Raw genomic sequence first — 27384 nt, forward strand, 5'->3', positions numbered from 1 at the left:
TGTGGCTTTGATGGTGGTGAGTATATATACTGCACTGTCCTACAGGCACGAAGACAAAACTGTAGATGTAAAGCATGTAGATTAGGGGGTGGGTCCCCTCTGCCAAGCGTCAGAGGAGGAAGGTTTGTAAGGGATCCTTTCTGTGTGTCTTACAGAAGAGGAAGTTTCCCCTTTGTGCACAGAAAAGGAGTGGGGAGTGTAATGTAGCAAAATGCCTCAGATCTGGAAAAACGCCTAGATGAAGGATTCAGACTGCCACTGCCTTAGGAAAATGAGCAAGCACTTATGATGAAGATGGTGATTTTGTCCAAGTTCTCTCAAGTGGCTGGAAGATCAGACCTCCCAATTCCCTAAAAAACCTGATTGCCAGCTGTTTGGTTTTCTGCACCTGTGTGCAGGTAGTGGGCATACATGCACCATGGCTTTTCTTATAGCAACTTGTAAGGTAAGGTTTTGCTAACAGACTGCTAAATATCTATGGGTGTTGTAGGGGAGAGGAGAGGGAGCGAGGAACTTTCCCCCCTCTTATCCTTTGCTTTGGGGGCAGGCATCAAGTGGCCCTTGCACCAGACTAGCTAAGGTCACATTATCCCCTCCAAAGTGGGTGGGAGGGTATAGGGCACGTGACTCCACTGGCCAGCAGAACTTATGGCTGCAGAAGGGAATGGACACTGCTCTGCATTCCCCTCTATGCTCAATGCTGCTGCGTCTCCTTTTTGTTGGCGGGCACAGGGAAACAGGTGCCCTGAGGACTAGGGAGTGGCTGGGTCATATACGGGACTATTCCAGCAGCTGGAAGACAGGTGAGTTAGAGCACTCGTTTTCAGGGGCTGAGGATAGTTTCTTCTTCTTGGTGGTGACTGCGGTGGTGCCATGCCCTGGTGGGTAGTGGTAGGACTGAGGGACTGTGGGAGGGTTCTGCCATGCTGGCAGTTGGCACTTTTCCCTGGAGTAGATGGAAAGTTCTGGCAGGTCCCCTCGAGAGCTCTAGTCCTTGGGATGCTAGCAGGGGGCAGTGTTGGTGTTTTGGGTGAATTAGGAGGTTGAGGGTGCTGGCTTGGGGATGATGGAGGGGTCCACAGCTGCCAACGAGCCTATTCATGTTCCGTAGCTCTGAGCAATTTACTGAAGATGACTGTTCTCATCCTCTGTATTCAAAGGGGTCCAACTCCACTGCTAGTACAGTGGAATATTTCTGCCAACAGCTTCTGTTATCTCTTTTCATGTAGCCTTCTCCTTTCAAGACTATCCTATGTCCCCTTGTCAAAGCCAGTCTCACCAGCACTACTGCTAGAATACTTCAGAGGAAATTAAACACTGAATGCAGGTTGCAACACTGCATCATCCCTGACTGTGCAATGTGCATGCAAGGAATAAAAAGAGGATTGCATTCTGCAGCTGCAGCCCAGATCTTCCCACATGCACCTACACATATCACCATTTAAACAAAGTAGCAGAAAATGACACAGAGACAAACACACAGGCTATTGATCCAGTCTCCTGAAGTACGGATGAGGATTATGTGTTCACATTCGCTTCTTCCAGGTGTTCTTTGTTACAAATTTAAGCCAAAATAGTTAGCAATTTCATCAAATGGGGCTTATTACATTTATAGAAGATAGATGAGAGAGATCACTGCAGAAAAAAGAAAAACTAAGAATGAACGCGTTTCTTTCCTGATTTGGCTAGCGATGGCATAGTTTTTACAAGCTGTTCCTGACAAAGCAAAATCCACACATTTACAGAAAAGATACATATTCTCTCCTCCCCTCCCCATTCAGATCAGAAATGAATCAGTAGTTTATTATCACTCACTGTTTGAGGACAGTGTCTGCTTCTCTGCTAAAAGTTCCTTCTAAGGTAGCTGCGGCCAAATAGGTCCAATCTCCCAACTCCCAAACTTTTTATAACGTTCTCACCAATAATTTTTTTTCTCCCTCCTCTTCAGGCTGTTTGAGGTGGTGTCTCTATGCAACACCTCTGATTGGCTGAAGGACCATAAACCTGCCCAGCCAATCAGATTTATTCTCTCTCTCATGTACCGGCTTGGAAGAATTATAGTTTTGTTTCTTTCCAAGTGAGAATGACAAATTCCGTAAAGATTCTTTTGACAGATCAGTTTAACAGCTTCCTTGTCCCTTTCAAGACATAGACCAAATTATTGCAAGACCTACACTGGAAGATGCTTACAGTGAACCTGGCTAGAGCTTGCATTTTAGGGCCAGATCCTTAGCTGGTGTAAATCAGCATAGCTCCATAGCATTGCAACCCTCTGATTTGGTCCCTTGGGGCCAGGGCCCATGTGTTCCCTTGGATTTTGTATATGGCTTGCAAAGTGATGAAGCTCAGTTTGCAATCTTAGTAATAGAGTCAGTCTCTGGTAATAGTGCAGGAGAATCAAAGTCACGAATTGCTTCAGTGCATTGCAGTGTGCAAACTGGAATTCTGTTTCTGGGGTGAAATTCACCCGAGGAGGACAGGTGAGCACAAGACCTATTCAACACTTAAACCCTCAAATTAGGCTTATGTGGTGCATACTATTCACTGTGAAAAACAAATGAATTGTCTGTACGTGGCTTCCAGGGCATCTATGCTCAAACTGCTGATATTTTCAGTTTGTCAAATCACAATAGACAAGGCTGATTTTTTCCTTAGGCTTCTCATATTCTAGGTAGCCCACCACAGTGGGGTTGGACACATATAGTACAGGGACTGCATTAAGCCAACGTCATGCTCTTAGCAATGGCACACACCAGCCAATGGGTGCTGCGGAACCAGCACTTGGGGCGGGGGCACAATGGGAAAAGTGTAGAGGCTGGAGCAAACTCTAGAAAGCTAGTGTGCTCGTTGATAGGTAAGAGCCAGCTGAGGATTTGGCCCAATGATGATAAAAAGTCGGTTACTTGCACCATAACTTTTGTTCTTTGAGATGTTTATTCCACTCAGGTGTGCACCGGTACGGCTAGGCAAAGTTCTCCGGCTTTGGTATGCATGGCACATACACACCTCAGTGGAATACACGTCTGCAACCGTTTGAAGAACCACCATTTAGGATTATTTTAAATTCTTTGGGTCAGGGACTCTGTGTGTGTGTGTTTTTCTACAGGGCTTAGCCCAGCATGTCCACTCCTAAGACCGGCCATACTGGGTCAGACCGAAGGTCTATCTAGCCGTCCATACTGGGTCAGACCAAAGCTCCATCTTCTGACAGTGGCCAATGCCAGGTGCTCCAGAGGGAATGAACAGAACAGGTAATCATCAAATGATCCATCCCCTGTTGCCCATTCCCAGCTTCTAGCAAACAGACTTTAAGTCCAGAAGGGACCATCATGATTGCAGGCCGAAGAACTTCACCCACCCACTCCTGTAGTAAACCTCTAACCTCTAGCTGAGTTACTGACATCCTCAAATCTTGATTTAAATACTTCAAGTTACAGAGAATCCCCCATTTACTCTAGTTCAAACCAGGAAGTGACATGTGCCCCCTGTTAGAGCAAAAAACTTCCAAGATCTCTCTCAATCTGAGCTTCCCAACCTCAAATACTGATTGAGGCCTTTATGTCCTACCCTAATATAAGTATTTAAATAAAGATTGATGATGATGCAAGGAAGGAAAACTGTGCCCTAACTTTGGGGGAAAGGAACATGATGTCTGAAGTTGCCTCACACCATTTCACAATCTGCCACCACATCAGAAATGGGCAAAGTTAGATTAAAACCCAGTCTGCAGCATAAAGCCTGTCCCTAGCCGTGGCAACGCTTGTATGCCTGGTTATGCCCATAAAGTGACTGAAACAGAACTGGAAATATACTGACTGGTGGAAGTGTGTGTGAGCGTGTATGTGTGTGCACGTGGAAACACAGGACTGACAGAGCACAGAGAGGGTGCTCTGTGCATGGTGGGGTTAAAATGCGATCTGATGTAGATTAGTATTCATGCGTGACTGTTCACCTTTCATCTCTCCTTTCACGCTGGGGAGAGCTGCCATCTGGCTGTTTTCTGTGCCTTAGAGTCTTGCTCAACCATCTCAAAGTCCAGCTGGTTTGTCGCTATCTAATCAGGGAAGTGGTTTAAGTAGTCTGTTTCCCCACCCCATCCCACAATCCTCATCTCAGAAACACTGGCCTTTAAGCAGTGTTATGAGAATTCTTCCGCAGTCCTGGCTCGACAGCAATCGGGGCAGCCTCCTAGCAAAACTGTCTATCTCCCTGACATGTGGGGTCTGCCTCTTGTCAGCAGGTGCACCAGCCGGCACCATGGATCCCAGATCCCCTTCTCTACAGAGGGAATTGGCTTGCTGCACCATCCCTGCACAGTACACTCCTCTCTACATTTGGCCAGTTCCACCAGCATGTGCAGGAGGGGAGAGGCCCTCACCCTGGCCTCTAACCCACCTGCTTGTGGATTACTTACACCAAAGAGGCACTAGGAGGGACAGCAGATGCCCTTCATGGAAGGCGCAAGGGTGAAGGCTCTTGGAGTCTGCACTGGGCCCAGACACAAAACGGCCCCCAGTGTTGCCAATACCCACTAATACAGACACAGAGTTTCCCATTAGCAGACACTCCCCTCCCACATGTATGCACAGACTCCCCCACAATCCCAGCTCTCTTCAACAGCCACCTACACACACACCCCTTCACAAACTTTGCCCTCGACACATACATCCCTCGACACATACAATCACAGGACCCCTGTGCTCACACACACAATCATACACTGCACTGTCCCCCGCCCCAGTCCTTTTATCCCTTTACTGACAATCACAAAACACACCCTCTGATATGCCCACTATCACACACTCCCCTTTCCTCATATATGCCCAACTATACCCTCCCTATACACAACCACAAATTCTTCCCCACAAGCACAACCTCTCACACACATGTCCCTGACACACTCACACAGCATCAACATACACACGTGCCCTGCACATGGAAGGACATAGGGGAGGAGGAGTGCCTTTGGGCTGAGGGGCAAGACACTGGGCTGGGGCTCAGGGTTCTGTTCCTTTCTCCACCACAGACCATCTCAGACCTTGGCAAGTCACTTAGGGTACGTCTCCACTTGGAGCTGGAGGTGTAAATTCCAGCTCAAGGAGACATACCTGCGCTAGCTCTGGTCGAGCCAGCATGCTAAAAACAGCGTAGCTGCGGCAGCACAACCAGCAGGATGGGCTTGCCACCCCGAGTACATATCTAGCAGCTTGGCTAGGTACATCTTTGGGGCAGCATGCCACTCACACTGCTGCAGCTACGCTCTCTTTTTAGCATGTTAGCTCAAGCAGAGCTAGGGGCGGTATGTCTTCTCAATTACACCCCCAGCTCCGAGTGCAGACAGACCCTTAATCATCTTGCACCTCGGTTCCCCAGCTGTAAAATGGGATCAATATTTCTCTCTCTCAGGGGTGTTGGGAGGACAAAATCCATCAGTGAGGCACTCACATGTTATGGGGAGGAGGGCCAAATAAGTACTTAGGGTCTCTTTCCAAGCATTTTAAAAAAAAATTCAAAATGATTAATAAAGAGAATCCGCGTGAAATATATATTGTGTGTGGGCCTGACGTGAATAGAAAGACTCCTGCTGTGGGCTTTGGAGAAGGCACCAAATGAGCAATGCATTGCTTCAGAGACACTAACCAAATGGAGAGGTGGTAAGGAAGACAAATAACATGCTGACAAAATGATAAATCATTTCCCACACCAGAGCATTTATTAACTGAGCATTATCACTTGGTTCTTTCTCTCTCTCTTTTTTAAGCCAAACAATTTGTAATCCCTTGCTGTGGGCTTTTCTTTTGCACTAACATGAACAACCAACCACCAAAAAATGGGGTGTTGTTCTGGATCTATACAGTACAAAGATTAAAAAACAAAGAAGAAAAAAAAACATACCCCACATCTGAAACATTCAACAGTCGAGGCAGCATAAATAGATAGTCCCTTTCCCTCTATGTGCCCAGGCACTTAGTGGAATAAATTCACAATGACCCCCAAATTCTACAACCTGACAAAGAACAACACTACCGAGAAGGTATTTGTGTGTGGCTCTCTGCGAGGGAGACACAGGGAAGCCATACCAGCTGCACTCAGTCTGGGAACAGGTTTCAGCATCTGTCCTGAGGGATGCTGGTGACTGCTGTGTGGAACCTTTGGAATTTTCATCAGGTGAAAATAAAATGTAGTGTTTTGTCAGCTCTTAGAGTCCATGCCCTTGTGAAAACCACAGTGATCCTCTGAAAGAATGCCAGCTGATCTAGCAAGAGATGATGTTCAGCAGCTTGAGCAGGCATTGTTCTGTGCTCTAGTGACACCCTGTGCCTGACTGCCTCTCTCCTGTGTGCTGAGCACTTTACTGGTCAGTTGCCCCTCACGGCCTGAAAATGAACTGTGTGAAACTTACTTCTTCCGGGGCTTGTGCAAATATTCTCTTTGGTTTTGGTCCACATGGGTTCACACACAGACACGCATCTGCCCTTACTAATCCTAGTTTTACCATGAGTTCCAGGCTCTGACAAATGAAAGAAAGAAAACTGCAAGTGGAACTCTTTCTGCCCCCAACTGTTTCACTCGGTTCATTCTGAAGCCAGGAAAATTTGCGATTTGCACACAGTTTCACCTCAGCGCCTCTCAAAAATGGGAGTAGGTCTCCTCATATAGTGCCTGGTCCAAAGCACCCTAAAGTCAATAAAAAGACTCTCATTGACTGCAGTGGGCTGTAGATCAGGACCATGGGGTATAAACCCTTTCAAAGGCACTTTTGAATTTGTAACAAATCCCCAGGATCTTATTTCTCATGTGGTTTTGGTTTTCAATGCAATGGTTTAAAGGGCTTGCACTCAATAAAGTTAATGAGTGAGCTCCTGGTGATACAGGATCAGGGCCTAAATGGGGAATGTGCTCTTCCTCACCTATGAGAGGTAGCTGTGTGTGCAATCTCAAAGGTTGTTCTGATGTGAGGCTGTGCGGGTGTGCGTGAGTATGTGCGTGGGCCAGCGAATCCAAGCCACATACGGCGAGCTGGAGGTTGTTTGGGGAAGCTGAAGCAAAGGGGAAGAACATGGACTTTGTGTTTCAGGTCATAGAATCACAGAAGATTAGGGTTGAAAGAGACCTCAGGAGGTCATTTAGTCAACCCCCTGCTCAAAGCAGGGCCAACGCCAACTAAATCATCCCAGCCAGGGCTTTGTCAAGCCAGGCCTTAAAAACCTCTAAGGATGGAGATTCCACCACCTCCCTAGGCAACCCATTCCAGTGCTTCACCACCCTCCTAGTGACATAGTTTTTCCTAATATCCAACCTAGACCTCCCCCACTGAAACTTGAGACCATTGCTCCTTGTTCTGTCATCTGCCAGCGCTGAGAACAGCCGAGCTCCATCCATCTTTGGAACTCCCCTTCCGGTAGTTGAAGGCTGCTATCAAATGCCTCCTCACTCTTCTCTTCTGCAGACTAAACAAGCCCAGTTCCCTCAGCCTCTCCTTGTAAGTCATGTGCCCCAGCCCCCTGATCATTTTCATTGCCCTCTGCTGGACTCTCTCCAATTTGTCCACATCCTTTCTGTAGTGGGGGCCCCAAAACTGGACGTAATACTCCAGATGTGGCCTCACCAGTGCCGAATAGAGGGGAATAATCACTTCCCTCAATCTGCTGGCAATGCTCCTCTGCTCCAAGGTGAAAGGAGAGCTGTGGGGGAAGAGGTGTGTTATCCACAAAGGAGAAGACCCGGAGGTGCTGAAGCAGCATGAAACATGTTCCCAGAACCATGTGCAGAATCTGGGGTAAGGGGCTCATTATATGCATCATGCCTCTTGTAAAGGTCTCTTCATGTTTTTATTTGAGGAGATGAACAGATCGTTGGGGTAGGAGGTGGAGAAGGTTGGGGGAAACTGGGGCTATTCTCCAGCTCCATACTTCCTCCTAGGTCAGCTTGAGCCTGATGCACTTACCCTGGCTAGCATTTCCAGTGCCTTGAGACTGGGATATATGTGACCACAGGAGTGGCCTTGACTAGTGTGGAAGGAATCGAGACAAGGCCATTGTAGGTGAGGAAGGACGAGTGTGTGTGTGTGGTGGGGGGTTGGATGGGACAGCTAAAAAGACAAAGGAGATCTCAAACAACAGCTGATACAGCCAAACTGTCTTGGGTCTGTGATACCAGAGACTGGTTTCTTGGACACTGCTGTAGGAGGCACATTCATGTGCAAATGGCGTGTGTGTGTGTGTGTGTGTGTGTGTGTGTGTGTGTGTGTGTGTGTGTGTGTGTGTGTGTGTGTGTGTGTGTGTGTGTGTGTGTGTGTGTTGGGGGTCTCCCCCCAAAAAATGACTAGGGATAGTAGCAAACCCTCCCCTTCCCTGAAAACCTCCACCCTCTTTTCACTTCATTATAAAATAAATAATGGATCTACAGGTTTAAGTAAACTTTTTTTTTTTAAAGTTCCTTTCCCTCCACTAGGTGGTGCCGGTAGTTCTGAGCACAGTTGCAACTGGCATGCTATCTGAAGTCACACCTGCTATGTCTGTCCACAGACAAGGCTCCCTTGGCTCCTCCCAGCCTTTCCATAAAGGCATTTCTCGGTGGGTCACAGTAGCTTAGGGCTGTCATTTGGCCTGAGGCTGGAAAACATCCCCACGTGCATGATGAGATTGGGCTCCACCACATAGGCCTTCTCACCCTTGGTGCGCAACAGCGAGTAGAGTGCAATGTCCTTGGCAAAGCCCCGACGGCAGTGCAGCTCCTGAAGGTAACCTAAGACACGGCGGGCGGAAGGGGCGGAGAACAGCATGGCAGGCGTGCAGCACTCAGTGGCTGGCACCACGTTGTAGAGTGCTGGAGCCAGCCGGCGCAGCTCCAGCAGATAGTGGCGCCCCACCAGCTCTGCTAGTGCCATGCTGTACAAGGCAAAAAACAGGACAATGGGCCAGGTAAGGCTTGGGCGGCCAGACACCCAGGAGTACACAAAGCTCAGCAGAGGGCCCAGAAACATGCCCAGGCCGAGCCACTCCAGGATCCTCATGGGCTCCGGGTTGATATAGCGCTGAAGCCGCTCGGGATGGTACAGCTTCAGGTAGAGGGCATCTTTGAGGTGTGGCTTTGAGAGCCGTGCCAACAGCAGGTGCTGCAGGACAGGGAATATCTCCTCTTCGGGAACAGCATCGTCTTCCACCAGAAGGACGTACTCTGGACTGTAGGCCAACAGCGACTGCTCCAGGCAGAAGGCATAGTCCCGCTTCTCCTTCTCAAACTGGTTCACTGAGGCATTGGGGTCCTCCCAGTTTTTGTAGCGGCTGACCATTGCAAAGAAGGTACCCAACAGCCTGGCGTCCTGGTGGCTGCCTGGCTCCTGCTCCACATTACAGAGAAAGATCTGGTGGCTCCGGCAGTGAGGGCCACACTTCCGGAGGAGGCGGTGGAAGCGGGAAGCCACCTGCAGGACGTAGTGGAACTCGTTCCGCCTCTGCACGGTGATGATAGTGATGAGCAGCCACGGTCTGAGGGCCTTGTCGCCTGAGATCTCCGAGGAGTTAGGAGTCCGCAGGTCCTCGAAGTAACGGAGGGCGGCCTGGCCATCCTCCTGGTTCTGCTCCAGGAACTCCTGGCTCATGGGGTTCAGATGCCAGCGGCGTAAGTAAAAATAGGAGTGGAGGAGCCGGTGGCAAATCAAGGGAGCCAACACGCCAAACGTCACCACAGTTAAGGTAAGGAGCTGAGTAATGGGGCGAGAAAAACGGCACCACTTCCCATAGAGCCGCAGTCCTTGGAGGAGCATGGCTGCTGGATACAAGGTGTGGCCTCCCTGTGCTCGTGCCCCAATTCATTCACTCCTCTGCTTCTGCTCTGAGTAGCAAGCCATCAGTGGTGCAACACGAGTGAGGCCCAACCAATGCAGCCAACCTACAGGGAAAGAAGGAAACATTTAAAAATATGCACAAATCCACCAGTATCAAAGGAAGAACTTCCAGACCTAACATTCTGGTGAGAGCAAAAATTTGTGACGTGCTCATGGGGAAATGAATGTCATGCCACGGAAGCAGCAGTGGGAAAAGGTCCTTGGGCATCATGCTCAGTGGGTCCCGTACTGGAACGGCATAAGAAATAACAGAAGGACTTATGAAGGAGTCCAGGGGTCCATCCTGAGTTGCTGAGTTCATTGGGGCTACTACATCACACACAATGGTCAGACAGTCCCATGAGATTGCTGGGGATTCTGATCTTGTTAGTACCATTATTATGATGATACTGATATTATCATAACTGAGATTGGGACCCTACTGTATTGGGTGATGTACATACACCTGTGTCTGTCTCAAAGAGCTTGCAATCTAAGTAGACAACTCAGACTCAGTGGAAGAATGCATTATTACCCCCCCTCTCCTTCCACAGTATTCTTGTCAGCAAGTTAAGGAAGTATGGGCTGGATGAATGCACTATAAGGTGGGTAGAAAGCTGGCTAGATTGTCGGGCTCAACGGGTAGTGATCAATGGCTCCATGTCTAGTTGGCTGCCGGTGTCAAGTGGAGTGCCCCAGGGGTCAGTCCTGGGGCCGGTTTTGTTCAATATCTTCATAAATGATCTGGAGGATGGTGTGGATTGCACTCTCAGCAAATTTGCGGATGATACTAAACTGGGAGGAGTGGTAGATACGCTGGAGGGGAGGGATAGGATACAGAAGGACCTAGACAAATTGGAGGATTGGGCCAAAAGAAATCTGATGAGGTTCAATAAGGATAAGTGCAGGGTCCTACACTTAGGATGGAAGAATCCAATACACCGCTACAGACTAGGGACCGAATGGCTAGGCAGCAGTTCTGCGGAAAAGGACCTAGGGGTGACAGTGGAAGAGAAGCTGGATATGAGTCAGCAGTGTGCCCTTGTTGCCAAGAAGGCCAATGGCATTTTGGGATGTATAAGTAGGGGCATAGCGAGCAGATCGAGGGACGTGATCGTTCCCCTCTATTCGACACTGGTGAGGCCTCATCTGGAGTACTGTGTCCAGTTTTGGGCCCCACACTAAAAGAAGGATGTGGATAAATTGGAGAGAGTCCAGCGAAGGGCAACAAAAATGATTAGGGGTCTAGAGCACATGACTTATGAGGAGAGGCTGAGGGAGCTGGGATTGTTTAGTCTGCAGAAGAGAAGAATGAGGGGGGATTTGATAGCTGCTTTCAACTACCTGAAAGGGGGTTCCAAAGAGGATGGCTCTAGACTGTTCTCAATGGTAGCAGATGACAGAACGAGGAGTAATGGTCTCAAGCTGCAATGGGGGAGGTTTAGATTGGATATTAGGAAAAACTTTTTCACTAAGAGGGTGGTGAAACACTGGAATGCGTTACCTAGGGAGGTGGTAGAATCTCCTTCCTTAGAGGTTTTTAAGGTCAGGCTTGACAAAGCCCTGGCTCGGATGATTTAACTGGGAATTGGTCCTGCTTCGAGCAGGGGGTTGGACTAGATGACCTTCTGGGGTCCCTTCCAACCCTGATATTCTATGATTCTATGATTCTATTAAATAAAGCAATTCCGATCCCCTACTCCCAGGTTGCTACCTCTTTATGGACCACGTTAAAGAGGCAGATCAAGCCTCTCAAGCTGTGTCTACATTACAGACCTTATAGCTGCAGCTGGCCAGTGTAAGGTCTCCCATGGAGCCGCTCTACACTGGCGGGAGAGAGCTCTCCCATTGGCATAATTAAACCACCCCAATGGGTGGTGGCAGCTATGTCAGCAGGAGAGCAACTCCCGCCAATATAGTGCTGTGCACACCGGCACTTTTGTTGGCGAAACGTATGTCGGTCAGGGGTATTTTTTCACATCCGGACCGGCAAAAGTTTTACCGACAAAAGTGCAAGGATAGACAAAGACTCAGTATATTCAGGAGCAACTGGATGTATCTTCTGATTGAGCAGTTAACTCAGATTCAGAATTAAGAGTTAAACAAACATTTGAACTCAAAGCTGAACCAATCAACCCCCTCTAACTTCCTAAAAATTAGTCTTTGCCATGTCCATCTACTCTGCCCCACTCTTCTGGGCTGCCACTAGCCCACTCCTAACAGTCTTAATGCACCTGGTTTACACAGTTAGTGTAACCTTTGGGTGGGCTATAGTCCACTTCATTGCCCTTCTCCAGTGCCTAAAAATACCCAACTCCCATAGGAAAGTAGCTGGAGACCCAGAATCTCTAAGGATTTTCAGCAAGGATTGCACAGCGTCAACCTCCCCACATTCAAGGCCCTAAAGGAACGAAGAAATGAATTTAAATAACTTTATCAAATCTTATGATAAACAAATAATAATCTAATTTTACAGCATAACATGCCTATTTTACAATCCACGTATATTGCCTTCATTTATACATAAACATAAATAAAGAAAAATTAAAATCTTCAGTCTCCACAGAAACACAGTGAGAAGAAACTGAAAGTTCCCCAAAGCTTAGGTTTAGTTCACCTAAATCTCAGAGTCTTTGATCACCAAATCTATACAGTCTGCTGAGTCTAAAACAACATCTTCCCTGCCCTTGCTTGTAGGAATCTTCAGTTGGAATCTGGGCAGACTCTTCCTCTGCTGAAATCACTGCTAGCCAGTCAGCTGACAGATTAACCAACCGCTCAGTTACATATTTAGATTTAAAGAAAACCCTGTAACAAGAAAATACAACACTGAGAATAGTAAAATAGAAGTGACTCTTTCCCCATTACTACATTTAAAGAAAAGTTGGTGAATCACACTAGCTGAGACAATGTAACTGGACCAGTTTGGCTAAAATCAAAACATTCGAAGCGTACAGTACAATTAAAACGGAAGTTGTTATTTTTTCCTCCCGATTTCCCCTTGCTATAATTAGCATTGCCCAGGCTTCCCTGTTAGAAGGTAACAATATCACTAACCTGCAAAATGGTTGAGTTAGGGACAACAGCCTGCTTCCTGCTCCTGGGCTCAGCTTCTCCCAACTCACACAGGGCACATGTTGGCCCTTTGTAAAGCAGATGCCCTGACTGCCTGCCCTCATGGAGTCTGACCCCAGCATCAGGGAACCTACTGGAGCAGACCCAATGCTACCATCCATACCCAATTCCAGAAGCTTCTGGCTGTGGAGTGCTTAATCTGCCTAGCAACAGTGACCCAGACACAGCTCACTCCTACATCCCACAGTGGGTCTTTTAAAGAGACATCTCCCTATTAGGCACATAGGTTACATTAGCACAGGGGTCGGCAACCTGCGGCACGCGTGCCAATTTTTACTGGCATGCTGCTGCCAGCTGGGGTCCCAGCCGCTGGCCCCACTCAGCCTGCTGCCAGCCTGGGTCCTGAGCGGGGCCGGCGGCCGGGACCCCGGCTGACAGGAACCGGCGGGTGAGCCACTGCTGGTCTGGGGTTCTGTCTGCCACCTAGCTTAGCCCGCTGACAGTCTGGGGTTCCAGTCGCTGGCCCCTTGCCACCAGGGGTCCCGGCCGTCGGCCCCGCTCCGCCTGCTGCCGGCCTGGGATACCAGCCACCGGCCCCGCTCACCTCGCTGCTGGTCTGGGCTTCCAGCCACCTGGACCCCTGCCAGCCGGGGTCCGAGCCTCTGGCCCTGCTCAGCCCTCCTGCCGGCTTGGGGTACCAGCAGCCAGCCCAGGGCTCTGAAGCCCTTATCAAAAATTACACTACAATTATCTTAAAAACTTTGTCTATTACAGTAATCATTAAAAAAAAAAAAAGTATAATGTTAAGAAATACATAGGTTTGATGAAACAAAGTAGTTGTACTTATGTGCCTGTGCTTAATTTGTGTTTGATGACTTACCTTCTAAAAAAATCTTGCATGTCTCACACCCCCAGAAAGGGCGTCTCACACCCCCAGGGGGTGCGTGCACCCCCGGTTAAGAACCACTGCACTAAACTGATAAGATTTGCATTTTAATTTAATTTTAAATGAAGCTTCTTAAACATTTTAAAAACCTTGTTTACTTTACATAGAACAATAGTTTAGTTACATAATATAGACTTACAGAGAGAGACCCTCTAAAAACATTAAAATGTATTACCGGCACATGAAACCTTAAATCAGAGTGAATAAATGAAGACTCGGCACACCACTTCTGAAGGTTGCGGACCCCTGCATTAGCACATGTAGCTGCTCAGTGGGTGGCAGTAATTTTCCTTTCTAATTGCCCTTTTGACACTTCTTTATACCTTCCTTCTCCCATACTCTTCTCTTTGACTCTGCATTTTTCCTGCTTCATGAAACTGAGTCATGAGACTGTGACCATTGAACTGAAGAATGGAACACGGGTGCATGGAGCAATCACAGGAGTGGATGTCAGTATGAATATGCATCTTAAAGCTGTGAAAATGACACTGAAGAACAGAGAGCCTGCACAGTTGGAGACATTGAGTATTCAAGGAAATAACATTCGATACTTCATTCTGCCAGACAGTTTACCTCTGGATACCTTGCTAGTGGATGTTGAACCAAAAGTCCTGTTAGCAAACAGTGCAGCAGCCACAGCAGGAAGTCCTCCACTGGAGAAGAGAGCTGCAGTATGGAGAGTTAGGCTATCTCCTCCTCTCACCAATTGTTAAATCTCAATTGACCTCCCAGACCTAACTTCTGTTACTCACATTCTTGCCATGTGATATAACTAACATTCTGCTTGAGGCTTGATGCTGGGGGCTCTTTTGCACCCTCCCATTAATTAGTGTTCCCTCGTTTGCTCAGGCCTACTTTGTGATGCTAGAGGAGCATTGGTTTCATGGTGATCTAACTCTCCATCACAGACAGGCTGCAGTTTCTGTACACATTGATCTTCCTCTTTCCTCCTGGGGATGGGCACCAGAATCTTGGAGACTGAATGACTTTGCCCAGGAAGCATCAGTGCCCTGTGAGCAGCAGAAGGTGCTAGCTTAATTTTGATGCATAGTTTTGGAGGAGACAGGGCTTGGTAGCACTTGCCCATCTCAGAAGAGAGTAGGGTTGGAGGTGGGGATGCTGTCTGCTAGAAAGTGTGACAGGGAGTCAGTCAGTCGCTATAGGGATGGGTCAGTCATTATTGAGCACACAATGGGCCTAATTCTGGGGCCATGTTGTGACTCCAGCCAGCACTATAGTCACTGGATTTGCAGTGTTTACTGTGAAGATGGTTACTTCCTGCAGCATGAACAGCACTTTGACATCCTTAGATGAAAGGCAATGTATGATGGATTTATCCCACCTCTGTTTTCTCTGGCTTTGTTTCAGACCATGCTCCCTCTCGCTGTAAGATAGTAAAGAACTCCTGGCTAGACAATGACATTACAGTGCTGTGTCACTCCATAACTTGTGACAATGCATAGACCATGAGATGGACCTGCAGGGACTCCGGCTGATTTCTTCATTGGCAGTTCTTCCCTTCTCGGATAACCGGGTATGTTTTATGTATAACCTATCGTGTTGAATGTATGAGCTTTGCAGGGGTATTAGAGCAGAGAGTTGTACTGCTGTTCTGCATATGGGCCCAGGGTCCTCAGGACTCAGGGCATGAGGACCTGAAGGCCTAAGGACGCTATGGACTTGAGGTCCACTTCTGAAGCTATCTTGGGCTAATTTGGTGAATGTACTGCCCCTGCTCCTCAGTTTGTCAGGCACAGTGGTGAAGGGAGCACTTGCATGAAGGGCCGGATGCTGCAAAGCCTCACTTGCACAAGTACATGGGTGTGGGCGCATTGATATCAGCAGGGCTGCTTGTGTCTGTAAGGCCCTGCAGGATCAGGCCCCGCATCTGTGAGTGAGGAGCACAATCAATGGTGGTATTAACATTCTCAGAGTAGAAGAAGGAAATCACCCTCCCTCCACCGAACAAACTGGAAGCCAGTGCTGGAGGAGCTGTGGGCCCGCAGCGAGCTGTTCTGGCTCTGTAGTTTTCAGAAACACATACTTGGGTGCTAGGAAATCCCTGTCTGAGAAGGTCCCTCCCACCAAAGATGATCATTATCTGAGGGTGGCATGTCTGAGGCAGTGAAGAGCAGGAAGTGGATGCCACCTATTCTTCACATACCCTTCAGGAGAGGCATCTTTGAACTACTTGGGAAAGAGAGGACTGCGGGACTGGCTGCCAGCAAAACAGACACTTGGATGGAACACAGTTTGGTGAATCAGAGGTACCCTGAGACCTGTGCCCTTGCATAGGGTCTCACTCTCTGGGATCCGTGCTATACACACACAGCCAGTCATCCGGGTGCCATCCCCAGATCACTGTGCCTGCAGGTCACCGCAGAGATGCTTGCAATTTCCTGTCTTTCTCCTGGCCTGGAAAGTTGTGTTGTGGCTCCATCTACTGACTTCCTGTTCACATAGGAGGAGTAGAAGGGTCACCAAGACATAAACAGGTGAAGGAGGAAGGGAATCACCATAGCTTGTGGGACTCGAGCGCAGCCAGATGGGAGCAGAGAGACTGTTTCCTAGGTATGTAGAGGTGTGGGGGGGGGAACTCAAGTCAAAGGGGCCAAGAGAACTAGACTGGCCCTATCATCTGTATAATGGCCTGCCAAAGGCTAGCAGGCCCTTTAAGGAAAGTCAGCCTTAGTCTTACCTGTTACTTAGCAGTTTACCTCCCCCACCCCCCAAGCAGATCCTGATCTGGTGGCTTAATTACCAGTAGTGACCCCAGCTGGGACAGAGTCAGGGAGGACTTCGTAGAGGCAAAACTTTGTCAGAAAGGGGAAATCAAGGACAGAGGACCAATGGAAGTGCCAGCTCTCTGGGAAGAGCCTGGTGAAGGCAGGGTAGAGAGAACCATGGAGCAAGTTAAACTCCTGTGGGGGCCTTGGAAATAGAGTGTCTAAGAAGCAGGGAGGTCGCTGGTAGAAGTTGCCAGAGTCCCCAGGAAGGGGAGGGAGTGGGGAAAAAAAGCCTAGGAGGTAGTCCTGAGTCAAAGGAGCAAAGAAATAACTCTGCAGTGCCCAGCAAGGGTGAAAAAGCAGAGAACTTCAACAGCTTGAGAGGGACAGAAGGAGCTCTGTTTGGGTGTTGGTGTGGATTCTTTAGCCGGAAGGAGATAGAACTGCAAAGAGATGACCTGGCTGGAAGGCTAGGCCATGAAAGATGGAGAGAAATAGGCCATTGCAGGGCCAAAGAAGTGGTCAACTGGTATGCTAGAGATGAAGGACACTCTCCCCCCCCCCCCCCACAATGCCAAACACTGATGCCAGGGGGCGCTACAATGGGAGTGGAACCGCTTAAAGGGACAGATCCCAAAGTTCAGGGTTGTTGGAGTCAGCACTTTAGAGATTGGTTCTGGTCCCACTCTCAGGCATTAACCTGGATGTAGACTCTCATTTCAGGCTCTTCTCTACTTATTAGGATGCTTGATATTTTGGCATTACCCCCATTTTTCAGATGTGTTGTCAATGTTCTCACTGAAATACTCTTTTTACAGTTCTCTATGTAATCTCCCTTAAGATTTTAGTGATATTCGTGGTGGACTTTAAATGCATTTTCAGTAAAATAATTATCCATGGCATGACTGGATCTTGTAAATTTTTTAAACCCTCCCCCACATATAATGGCTAGATGTTTTGTTGTAACCGTGTAAATGCTTTCAACTGATATTACTCTTATACACACTCCTGTAAAACTTTGTATCAGTTTCAGCTTATGACAGATTTCTTGTCTGAACGCTTAGCTGAAAAATATAACTTGACCTCACTTGCTTTTTTAGGGACCATCAGCCCCATGACTCAACATCCTTCCAGAGATGTGGCACTGTGTACAAATCAAATCCCCTTCACGTATTTATCGTATCCCCATTTAGTCTGGACTACATTGTGCCACTCAAGCACAGCCTGAAGTCAGGGAGGAGTAAAACTTCCACACTGCCCCAAGGATAGCACTGGAAGCACTGTAGCTCAGAAACACCGTGCCTAGCAGGACTGGAGTAGTGCTGGGGGGTGGAGGAAGGAAGAAATATGCAGCACCCCTCTTCAGGATGAAGCACATTCTCCTCTGTATTGGTGTGGAGGGGTGGACAGCATGCTCCATGGGAAGCCTACATATGGTTACCACAACAGAGGGATTCCTTAGTTCCCATTACATGCTCATGTAAAACAAGGCCACAATCTAGTCATTTACCATTCAATGGCACCTTGGGTAATCCCAGTCTGCCACCCTAAAATCTGTTCATTGGAAAAACTATTCTTCCATTCCCCTCCTACCATAACAAAACCTGTTCTCCAAAGTCACTGCTTTACACCTCCACCTGAAAGTGACCACACTTCCTGATGAGTTCTCTTTGTGAACCATATTGTTGCTCCTTTTTGACCCAAGTGGCTAGCCAAAGTTTGAGGCCCTGGGGATGTTCCAGGTAGGAGCAGAAATTGGTGACAGATTGGTATTTCTCTGATGCAGTTTTGTTTATTTACACAGAATATACAGAGTCCTGTGTCTCTGAACACAGTAGGAATCAAATAGTAAGAAAGCTTATTTTGTTAACAGAACCAAGAATAATCTTCTCTGCCTGTGTTCCTGACCCAAAAACCTGTCCTCATACTTCTTCCAGGGTCAGACACTGTGCTTTCATAGAATAGACTAGAATATCAGGGTTGGAAGGGACCTTAGGATATCTTATAGTCCAAACCCCTGCTCAAAGCAGAACCAATCCCCAATTTTTGCCCCAGATCCCTAAATGGCCCCCTCAAGGATTGAACTCACAACCCTGGGTTTAGCAGGCCAATGCTCAAACCACTGAGCTATCCCTCCCTTCTTCTGCTTGTCTCTCCTAGTTTATTTTCTGTTCTGCCTACACACATGCCTACATGCAAACCTCCTCAAAACAATATTCAGCAAAAGCTCCTGAGTGGGTTCACATACAGTAAAGCCTCAGAGTTACACACACCTTGGGAATAGAGGTTGTTTGTAACTCTGAACAAAACATTATGGTGGTTCTTTCAAAGGTTTACAACTGAACATTGTCTTAATATAGCTGTGAAACTTTACTATGCAGAAGAAAACCATCTTCATTTAAATGAAACAAGCACAGATAGTTTCCTTACCTTGTCAAACTCCCCCACCCGCCCTTTTTTTTTTAAGTTTACATTTAACACAGTACTGTACTGTATTTGGTTTTTGTTTTGTTGTTTTGGGGAGGGGGAGGGGTGTCGTTGCTGCTGCTGTCCAAATGAGGTGTGTGGCTGACCAGTCAGTTCGTAACTCTGAGGTTCTACTGTACTCCTTTTGTCTTAGGTGAGTGCTTTCCCTTACTGTTATGTTAATTGAAGGCTATGTTCACACCTATCAAACTTCCTGAGGTTTTAACTCTACCTGTAACAATGTTTCACCCAGCTCGCAATATGTAGACCCTCAGGATAGAAGGTGTTATGGAAATATCAGCTGTTATGATTACAGACGTGTGCAGCAATGTGTGGTTGTGTATAATGGCAGGGCCAGCTCTAGGATTTTTGCTGTCCCAAGCAAAAAAAAACGTTGGCCGCCCACGCTTTTTTTCATGTCCCCCCCCCCCCCCGGCTCCACCCCAACTCCGCTTCTTCCCAACCCCATCCCCAATTCCCGGGCCCCACCTCCTCCCCTGGGCATACCGCATTCCCTCCCCCCCAGCAACCCCCCGCCCTTGCTCACCTCTGCTCCGCCTGTGCCCCTGAACACGCCGCCGCTCTGCTTCTCCCCCCTCCCTCTCAGGCGAGGGAGAGGAGCGCGTTCAGGGGAGCAGGCGGAGCGGAGGTGAGCAAGGGTGTGGGGGGAGCGCAGGAAGTAGCTGGGAGAGGGGTAGAGGAACCGCTCCCCGCCCCAGCTCACCTCCGCCTCCGAGCGCGCTGCTGCTCAGCTTCTCCTCCCTCCCTCCCTCCCAGGCTTGCCACGCGAAACAGTGACTGTAACGAACAGTTGTTTCGCGCGCAGCACGCCTGGAAGGGAGGGGGGAGAAGCGGAGTGGCAGCGGCGCGCTCAGGGGAGCAGGCGGAGGCGAGCTGGGGCGGCGGGGGCACATTTCGTGGGGCGGCATGGCCAGCACCGGAATGCCGCCCCTAGAAATGAGCCGCCCCAAGCACCTGCTTGTTTTGCTGGGGCCTAGAGCTGGCCCTGCTAATGGGAAAGTCTGACTTGTGCCCTGCTCCTGCAATTACACCCATGTGAGCAAAATTCTGCATCTACACCAAGCCCCCGGGCATCATGGGAGGTTCAAGGTCCACCTACATGGGATTCAATTGCAGGCTCAGGGCCTAACTACTAACCCACTTTGCCAGAGACAGATGAGTTCTGGCTGTGGGGCGATATTTTTAGTGTGGTGATTTAAGCAGAAGTCAGGTAGTTAAAACCCACTAAAATATAAAGAACTTTTAGAGGTAAACAGTTGCAATAAACAGGGTCTGCAAAGACCCTGCTGGCAGACCAACTTAAACGCATAAGAAAAAATAAGAGAATTCCCTTTGTTCTCACTCCCACTTCATGTATCACTTCACACCATCAGCTCGGTGTATTACAGGGGTTTCAAGTTCTGCTGAAGCCTCAGGTCCCAAGCATTGCTAGAGACAAGATACTGGACTAGGATGGACTACTGGTCTGACCTAGTACAGCAACTCCTACCCTAAATTCTGATAGGCTGGAGATTAGTTTAGAAAATCTGGCCTGAAAATGATCTCTCCAAAGAGCTCAGCACCCAATTGCTCCCACTTACAGTAATGGGATCTGTTGCGTGCTGAGCACTCATGAAAAATCTGGTCATTTCATTTAGATGCCTAAGTGACAAGAGAGCTGTTATAACAAATTAGGCCTTCATTGCAAAACTCTACTTACAAATATAAGAACAGCTAGAGACTGGTCACTTAAATGTGGCCTGTGAATGACTGCTATCAGCTAGACGCTGCTCTCGGTCCCTCATCATCCACTTCAACCAGTCGTGAAAATGGTTGTCATGCTGATATAGACAAACCTAAAGCATGACTGACCCCTGCTAGAGTTAGCGATTGGCCAGGCTGGCTTATGGCAGGTGTTGAACTTGTTCGGCTTCATCTACAACAGTGGGACAGTCATTTTCCACACCAGTCAGAAAGGACCGTGTTTTGTCCAAGCTGGCTTTGTTTCTTAGCCTAGACAAGTGCATGGAGATTGATGGAGAAGAATTAAACCTTGTATACCTCTGTTTGAGCAGGCTTACTGAAAGAGTACTGAAAAAGCAAGGTGAAACCAGACGCAAGCTGTTAAATAAGTGAGTAAATGGGTGTCGTAGCCAGAGGTTACGCTTACAATTTGCCCTGAGTAAACTATGCCATCCCAGGAGCAGACCAACCACCAAACTATGACTCAGTTATAGTTCCTTCCCCGTTGCCGCCTTTACTTCAGGGGTGAAGTTAATCTGCTTTGCTCTTGGCCAAAAAACTCCTCCATGCTGGCTTAGCTCTGCTGATTAGCAGATTGGAAGAAGTGGGGTTCTGACTTTCTGTCCTGGAGGGGTGGGGCTCCAGCTCTCAGTGTCATTTACTCTGCACTACAGGAATTTCAGACCTACAGGTGACTTGTGTTGTCATTTACAGACCTACAGGTGACTTGTGTTGTGACTTGTGCTGTCCCTGGTGTTATCATCATCATCATTTGTATGATGTAGCAACTAGAGGCCCCATCTGAGATTGGAGCCCCCTTGACTAGGCACTGTACATAAATATAGGAAGAGACAAGCCCTGCCCTGAAGAGCGCCCTGCCTAAATAGACAAAACCTGACAGAGGAAAGGTAAGAGGGGAATCAGAAGGGTGTAGAGGAGAAGTGACTTGTTGTCTAGGATCACACAAGCTCAGGAGCTGTTCCTACCACCCCGCACCCCAAGTATTTAACACTCATTACTAGCAAAACCTTTGCATTAACCACATGCATGGCAGTACAACTCCGCATTCCCCTGAGGGGCACAAAACACAGGGCAATGGGGTCATCATTGTGCCACTTAGGAAATGCTTTATCTTTATTGCCTCTCAGTTGTCTAAAAACAGCCTCAGGCACATACTTCCTTGTGATCAAAGGCCGTTGCAGATAAGTCTGAAAGTTTCCAGCCTGCACAATAAAAATGTGAACCAGAGGATCCAGATTCCAGCCAGAGTTCAGAGGCAAACATTAGTCACCTATTTTGAACGACACAGTTGGAAATCTTAAGCAGCATCAGATCATTTTCTTTGTATTCAACTCGGAAGGATTCAGAGCTCTGTGGGCAGCCTTTCCCCCTGTGTGCCACCCCCACCACCCAGCAAGAAGTGACAGCAAACCTGATGCTACTGGCTCTAGGGCAGAGGACTGATCTATTTAGGCCCATCCCTACAGCTGGTAAGGGAGGGTGAATGGGAAAAATAGAGCAGCTGGAAAGTAGGTTGCGTGGGCACACATATTTTGCACACCCCTCCTTTGAGAGGCAGCAAAGCAGCAGGCTTTGACTGACGGTAAAGGGGAGCAGCTCGTTCCCCTGCCCTCCCAGCAAATGCTAGTTGAGGTGTTGAAGCACGGCGCATTGATGGCAGTTCAGAAGTTGTGCATGAAGCCGTCTTCCCAGCGACTTCAGAGAGAGCCATCCCCAGCAGGGCCGGCTCTAGGATTTTTGGCCGCCCTCGCTTTTTTTCGTGCCCCCCCCCCCTCGGGTCTGCCCCTTCCCAACCCCTTCCCCAAATCCCCGCCCCCCGCATTGCTTCCTGCGGGTCCCCCCCTGCAACCCCTCAGCCCTAGCTCACCTCCGCTCCGCCGGCTCCCCCGCGTCTCCCCCCCCCTCCGGCTAGGGAGAGGCAGCGCGCTCAGGGGAGCAGGGGCGGGGCGGCGGGGGCAGAGGAACCGCTCCCCGCCCCAGCTCGCCTCCGCTCCACCCCGCCGCCTCCCCCTGCGGGCCGCCCCTCGGCTTCTCCCCTCTCCCTCCCCCGCAGGCTGGCCAGGCCAAAGAGCGGAGCAGCGGCGGCGGCGCGCTCAGGGGGGCAGGCGGAGGCGAGCTGGGGCGGCGGGGGGCCTGGCCGGCGCCGGGAAGCCGCCCCTAGCACCGGCTTGTTTTGCTGGGGCCTAGAGCTGGCCCTGACCCGCAGTGGTTCCGGTGACAAGTACTTCCCCCCGCCACAGGCTAGTCAGGGTACACACGCGGGTTTACCGCACACTCAGCGTGGCTGCAAACTCCCTGTGCAACAATCTGTGACCATCTCAGCCCTCAGCCCTTGTTTTCCCGCGGGCTTTCTTCTCCGGCAGGGTGGCCCGGTGACAGGGTGCGGGACCGCTTGGGGGAAGGGCGGTTACCTTGGTGATGGCGGCCAAAGAGGAGGGAGTGCCAGCTGAGCCGATTCTCGCCCTCTCCCCTGCCCAGTCTCTCCCAAGGCAAGGGAGCCACAGCTGCTCCTTAGATGCCAGCAGGCCGCAAGCTCCTTGCAGGGAGGTTGTCCTCGGAAATTCGGGCTACGTTCACTCAGACTGACTTCAGGAATCCTTTTGGGAAGCTGTCATTTGCTTCCTTACACGAGCTCTTCATTACATTTTCCTCCAGGCGGCTTGTTCTTCCGTGCCCTGACCACTATCCATTTCCCCTGCTCTCCACCACTCCTGGCCCCCAACCTTTAGCAAGCACGAAGCATCCATCTTGCCCCTGCTGGGGCTTCCGCAGTTCCTGTTCCCTGCAGGAACGCCCTGCAGTTCGCTCCCAGAACGGCAGTCCCTCCGGTGACCCTCACGCAAAGCTCTCTGCAGCCATTCAGTTTCCGCCTCCCGCTTCCCCCCAGCCCTCCGCTAATATCTCCCCCACAGGAACTGTACAGCTGGCAGGAGCGAAACACCATGTTGTTGGACTAGCTAGTGCCTTTCATCTGAGGATCTCAAAGGACCATTGATTTATTAAACCTCCTGGCACCCCTGTATAAAAAACAACAACAATCAAACTCAGCATAGCAGCAAAAGCCATAATGGAAAAACAGCACAGAAGCTGGGCTGGAAAATACAGTAAGAAGGAATTGCGGGTTTTCCTATCTGGAGTCTTGCCCCTCATGTTGAGAAGGAAAGAGCTAGGAATCCTGAAAACCTGAGCAGCTGGTTTTTATAAATCCTGGGCGTCTTCCCTTTCCTTTCTAATGTTCCCTCGCAGCACAATCTTCCACCCTCCAGGCTTCTTGCCTCTGCTATCCATTTTATCCTGTTGCTCGCTTCTCGCATGCTGTTTCCCTCCTCCTCCTCCTCTCTCTCAGGCCAGGAGGATGGGATTAAACAGGCACTTAAAACCAAACGTGACCACACAAGCCACAGAGAGAGGGGAGAGAGAGAGAGACCAAAAACGAGAGAGAAAGAAGAGGTGTGAAAGAATGAGAGGAAAAATAACTAGCACAAATGTTAACAAAGCCAAGGACTGAGCTCCTGTTGCAGCCAGACTCCCTGATTTCTGCTGTGGTCCATTAACATTCCAGTAGCACGAATGAAATGTTAACCCCTTCACTGTTGGAGACAGTTGCAATTCCCTGTTCTGGCTGGTAATCCAGATTACCCCCAATTTGCCCTTTTCCTACTCTGGACAGGATTTCATGTACACTGATCATTCCCTGGCTATGTTTAAAAGCTCCTTCCTCCATCTGATCCTTTGTGACAAAACCCGGTTGCTCTTCTGTCATGCACCGTGATACCACTATATTCTCCAGAATAAAGGTCTTTCTTGATTTATGCAGTGTTGTTGTGGCTGTGTGGGTTTGAGGATATTAGAGAGACTGTGTGGGTGAGGTAAAATCTTTATTGGACTAACTTCTGTTGGTGAGAGACAAGATTTAGGCCTTGTCTACACTACAGAGTTTTATTGATGTAAGTTACGCCAATGTACAGTTGTAATTAAATCGCTGGGGGATGGGGGTGGAGGGTATAGGAGAACCACTGTATATATTGAGGGGAGAGCAAATGTAATGTAGACAAGGCCTTAGAGCAGCGGTTTTCAAACCGTGGGTCGCGGAATGGAAGGGATGGGGTCACGGCGGCTCTAGTCAGCACTGCCGACCAGACCCCTAAAAGTCCCGTTGGTGGTCCTGCCCAGCTAAGGCAGGATAGGGCCTGGCCACTTCCGGGGCACAGCACGGTCCATGGTGCCAGGATAGGCGAGAAGCCTGCCTCTGCACCCCGGCTGCACCACAGACTGGGAGCCAACGGAGGTAAGCCTGCACCTCAACCCCCTACCACAGCCCTTAGCTCCCCTGCAAACCCGGAGCCCCTTCCTGAACCCCAAACCCCTCATCCCCAGCCCCACCCCAGAGCCTGCACCCCCAGCACAGAGCCCTGACCCCCTCCCCACCCCAACCCCCTGCTCCAGCCCAGAGTCCTCTCCCACATTCTGAACCCCTCATTCCCAACCCTCAGCCCTAGCCCTGAGCCCCTCCCAGACCCCAACCTCCATCATCCTCCCCTGCTGTTGCCCCTCACTGTAGCCTCACAGGTGGTGGGGGATCGGGCTGCTCCTTGGCCAGCGTGGGGCAGGAGTGGTGGCTGTGGGAGTTGGGGGGAATCACAGGGTCAGACACTCACCAAAGCCCCAGCAGCTGCTCAGGTGAGTGAGGTCCACTCCAGATGTCTCCAGGCCCGAAGCCTCTTGGGCATCGCCTGCAGGTAGGTGCTGGGGGAGGGGAAGGTTGCCAATCATGTGTGCACCTGCTCCCCTCCACAGGTGCAGCAGCAGGCTGAGGCAGCTGCCTGCTGCTGACGCCGCTCTTGTGCGGCAGCCAGCAGCATAGGCGAGGGAGAGCAGCACAGAGAGGCAGGGCAGCCGCCTGCTTTCAATCAGGCAGGGACACTCTGGGACCCTGGGGGCAGCAGGCAGGGGCCAGGGGACACTCCAGGAAGGGCTGGGGGAGAGACCCGGCTCCAAACATTGGTGGAGCTAGGCCCCCGGCCCTGAATATTCCTGGAGCCCGGGCACCTGTGCAGAAAGTCACAGCTAAATACAAGGTGGAACAGATTGTTTAGCATAAATTGTTAACACATATCAAGGGACCATTCAAGGCCAAGTGGCTGGGGGAGGGTTGTTAGTGGGTTATAGATTGTTGTAATAAGCAATAAATCCATTGTCTCTATTCAGTTCATGATTTTAGTGTCTAGCAAAGTTATGAATTTAATCTCCCACACTTATCTTTTGAAAGTGTTGTGCAGGAGTCCTTTGAGGAGGGGGACTGAGGTCAGATGCAGAGTGATCACTTTGTGAAAAGTGTTCACCCACAGGTGACAGGGTATTTTTGTCTTTTATCAGTTTCCTTTGTGAGTTCATTCAAGAGTGAGTGTCTGGTTTCACCCACATAGTTGTTATTGGGGGATTTAGTGCACTGGCTGAGGAACACCACATGTTGTGATAGGCACTTATAGGACCAGGGGTCTTGAAAGGTGTGTTGTTGGGGGTGTAGATCATTGGAGATATATCTGCAGATTTTGCACCTGTTGTTTTGGCAGGGTCTGACATTGCTTGGCTTTGGTGTGTCCTAGGCTGTGGGGAGCTTGCTTCTGATGATGTGCTTGGAAACCTCCTCCAGTCACATGCCCCTAGATGTCACCTATCACACCCTACACTGGAACCCATATGGGGTATCATCAAACAGCTACAACTCATACTCTATGGGGATCCCCTCCTGAACTCCCTTTTCTGGCCTTCAAAGAACCCTCCTCCCCACCCTCAACTTCTCCAAGCTCATATTATTTAACAATTTACAGAGTTTTGAGCTACTGTTCCTTTGAAAGATGTGGTAAAAAATAAAGTTCAGTTTTGCTGTATCTCAAGTGTACCTCTGTGATTCTGTCTCTATAGGGAAATTTCTGCAGAACTCTTTAGTGCTTGATCTAGCACAAAAGAAAATGGCTGTATATTTGGGTTAAATTTTCATGCTGCTGGCCAGCCTGTGAACTTGCCTGTTGCTAGAAAAATTCTGCAAATACAGCAAAAATAATAATGTACAGTGTGTATTTCCCTTTATTACACCACATGCTGTTTAATGGAGGTATTGGTTTAGGGCTATCCAATCACATGACCAGAAAATGCTAGCCAGGATGGACCGATCTCATATACATGAATTTTATTGCTCCATTTATATTGTTCGATCCAAGGAGCATTATAGGCAGAGGTAATTAAATTATGCATGCCTGAAATCCTCCTTTACTCTGGTTTCCAAAAATATATCCATATATTCCAAAACTTCCTGTTGCTGAGTTAATGCCAGGAACAGCCTGAAAGGAACTGCAGCATTCAGGGTGAAGATGCAGTTGAGTAGCATTGATTGTGTTTTGGTTCCTATAGAGATCTGTTCTCCCGGGAAATGGTGAAGGTCAGCTGGGGGAATCTACAAATGTGCTCAGATGTCTGCTACCTTGTTATTTTACCCAAAGTCACCTGGGGAAAGACAATGCACACAAAAAAAGAAAAAAAGTAGTGATTCCCTCTCTCTCCCCCATAGAGTTTATTGA

General features: G+C 49.1%; 2 protein-coding genes across 4 annotated transcripts in view; both read right to left on the reverse strand.

Annotated features, from left to right (window-relative positions):
* Positions 1-23339, reverse strand: part of LOC141987789 (GPI-N-acetylgalactosamine transferase PGAP4-like) — a 31229-nt gene extending 7890 nt beyond the window's left edge. The window contains exons 1-2 of one of the 3 annotated variants that reach the window (XR_012639620.1): positions 23218-23339; positions 8510-9894 (exon numbers count right to left, since the gene is read on the reverse strand). Coding sequence is in view for 2 of the 3 variants with exons in the window: in XM_074953545.1 (XP_074809646.1) it covers positions 8582-9769 (1188 nt within the window). In the remaining variant the exon portion in view is untranslated. Of the gene's footprint in view, positions 1-8281; positions 9895-14423; positions 14694-22673; positions 22696-23217 lie in introns of those variants that run through there. The other 2 variants (XM_074953545.1, XM_074953546.1) reach the window with 2 other exon arrangements.
* Positions 1-23342, reverse strand: part of LOC141987792 (fructose-bisphosphate aldolase B-like) — a 39945-nt gene extending 16603 nt beyond the window's left edge. The window contains exon 1 of the mRNA XM_074953551.1: positions 23218-23342. The gene's annotated coding sequence lies outside the window, so the exon portion shown is untranslated. The remainder of the gene's footprint in view (positions 1-23217) is intronic.
* Positions 23343-27384: the final 4042 nt, after the last annotated feature.

This window comes from Natator depressus, chromosome 5, assembly GCF_965152275.1.
Source record: "Natator depressus isolate rNatDep1 chromosome 5, rNatDep2.hap1, whole genome shotgun sequence".
NCBI classification, from domain to species: Eukaryota; Metazoa; Chordata; order Testudines; family Cheloniidae; genus Natator; species Natator depressus.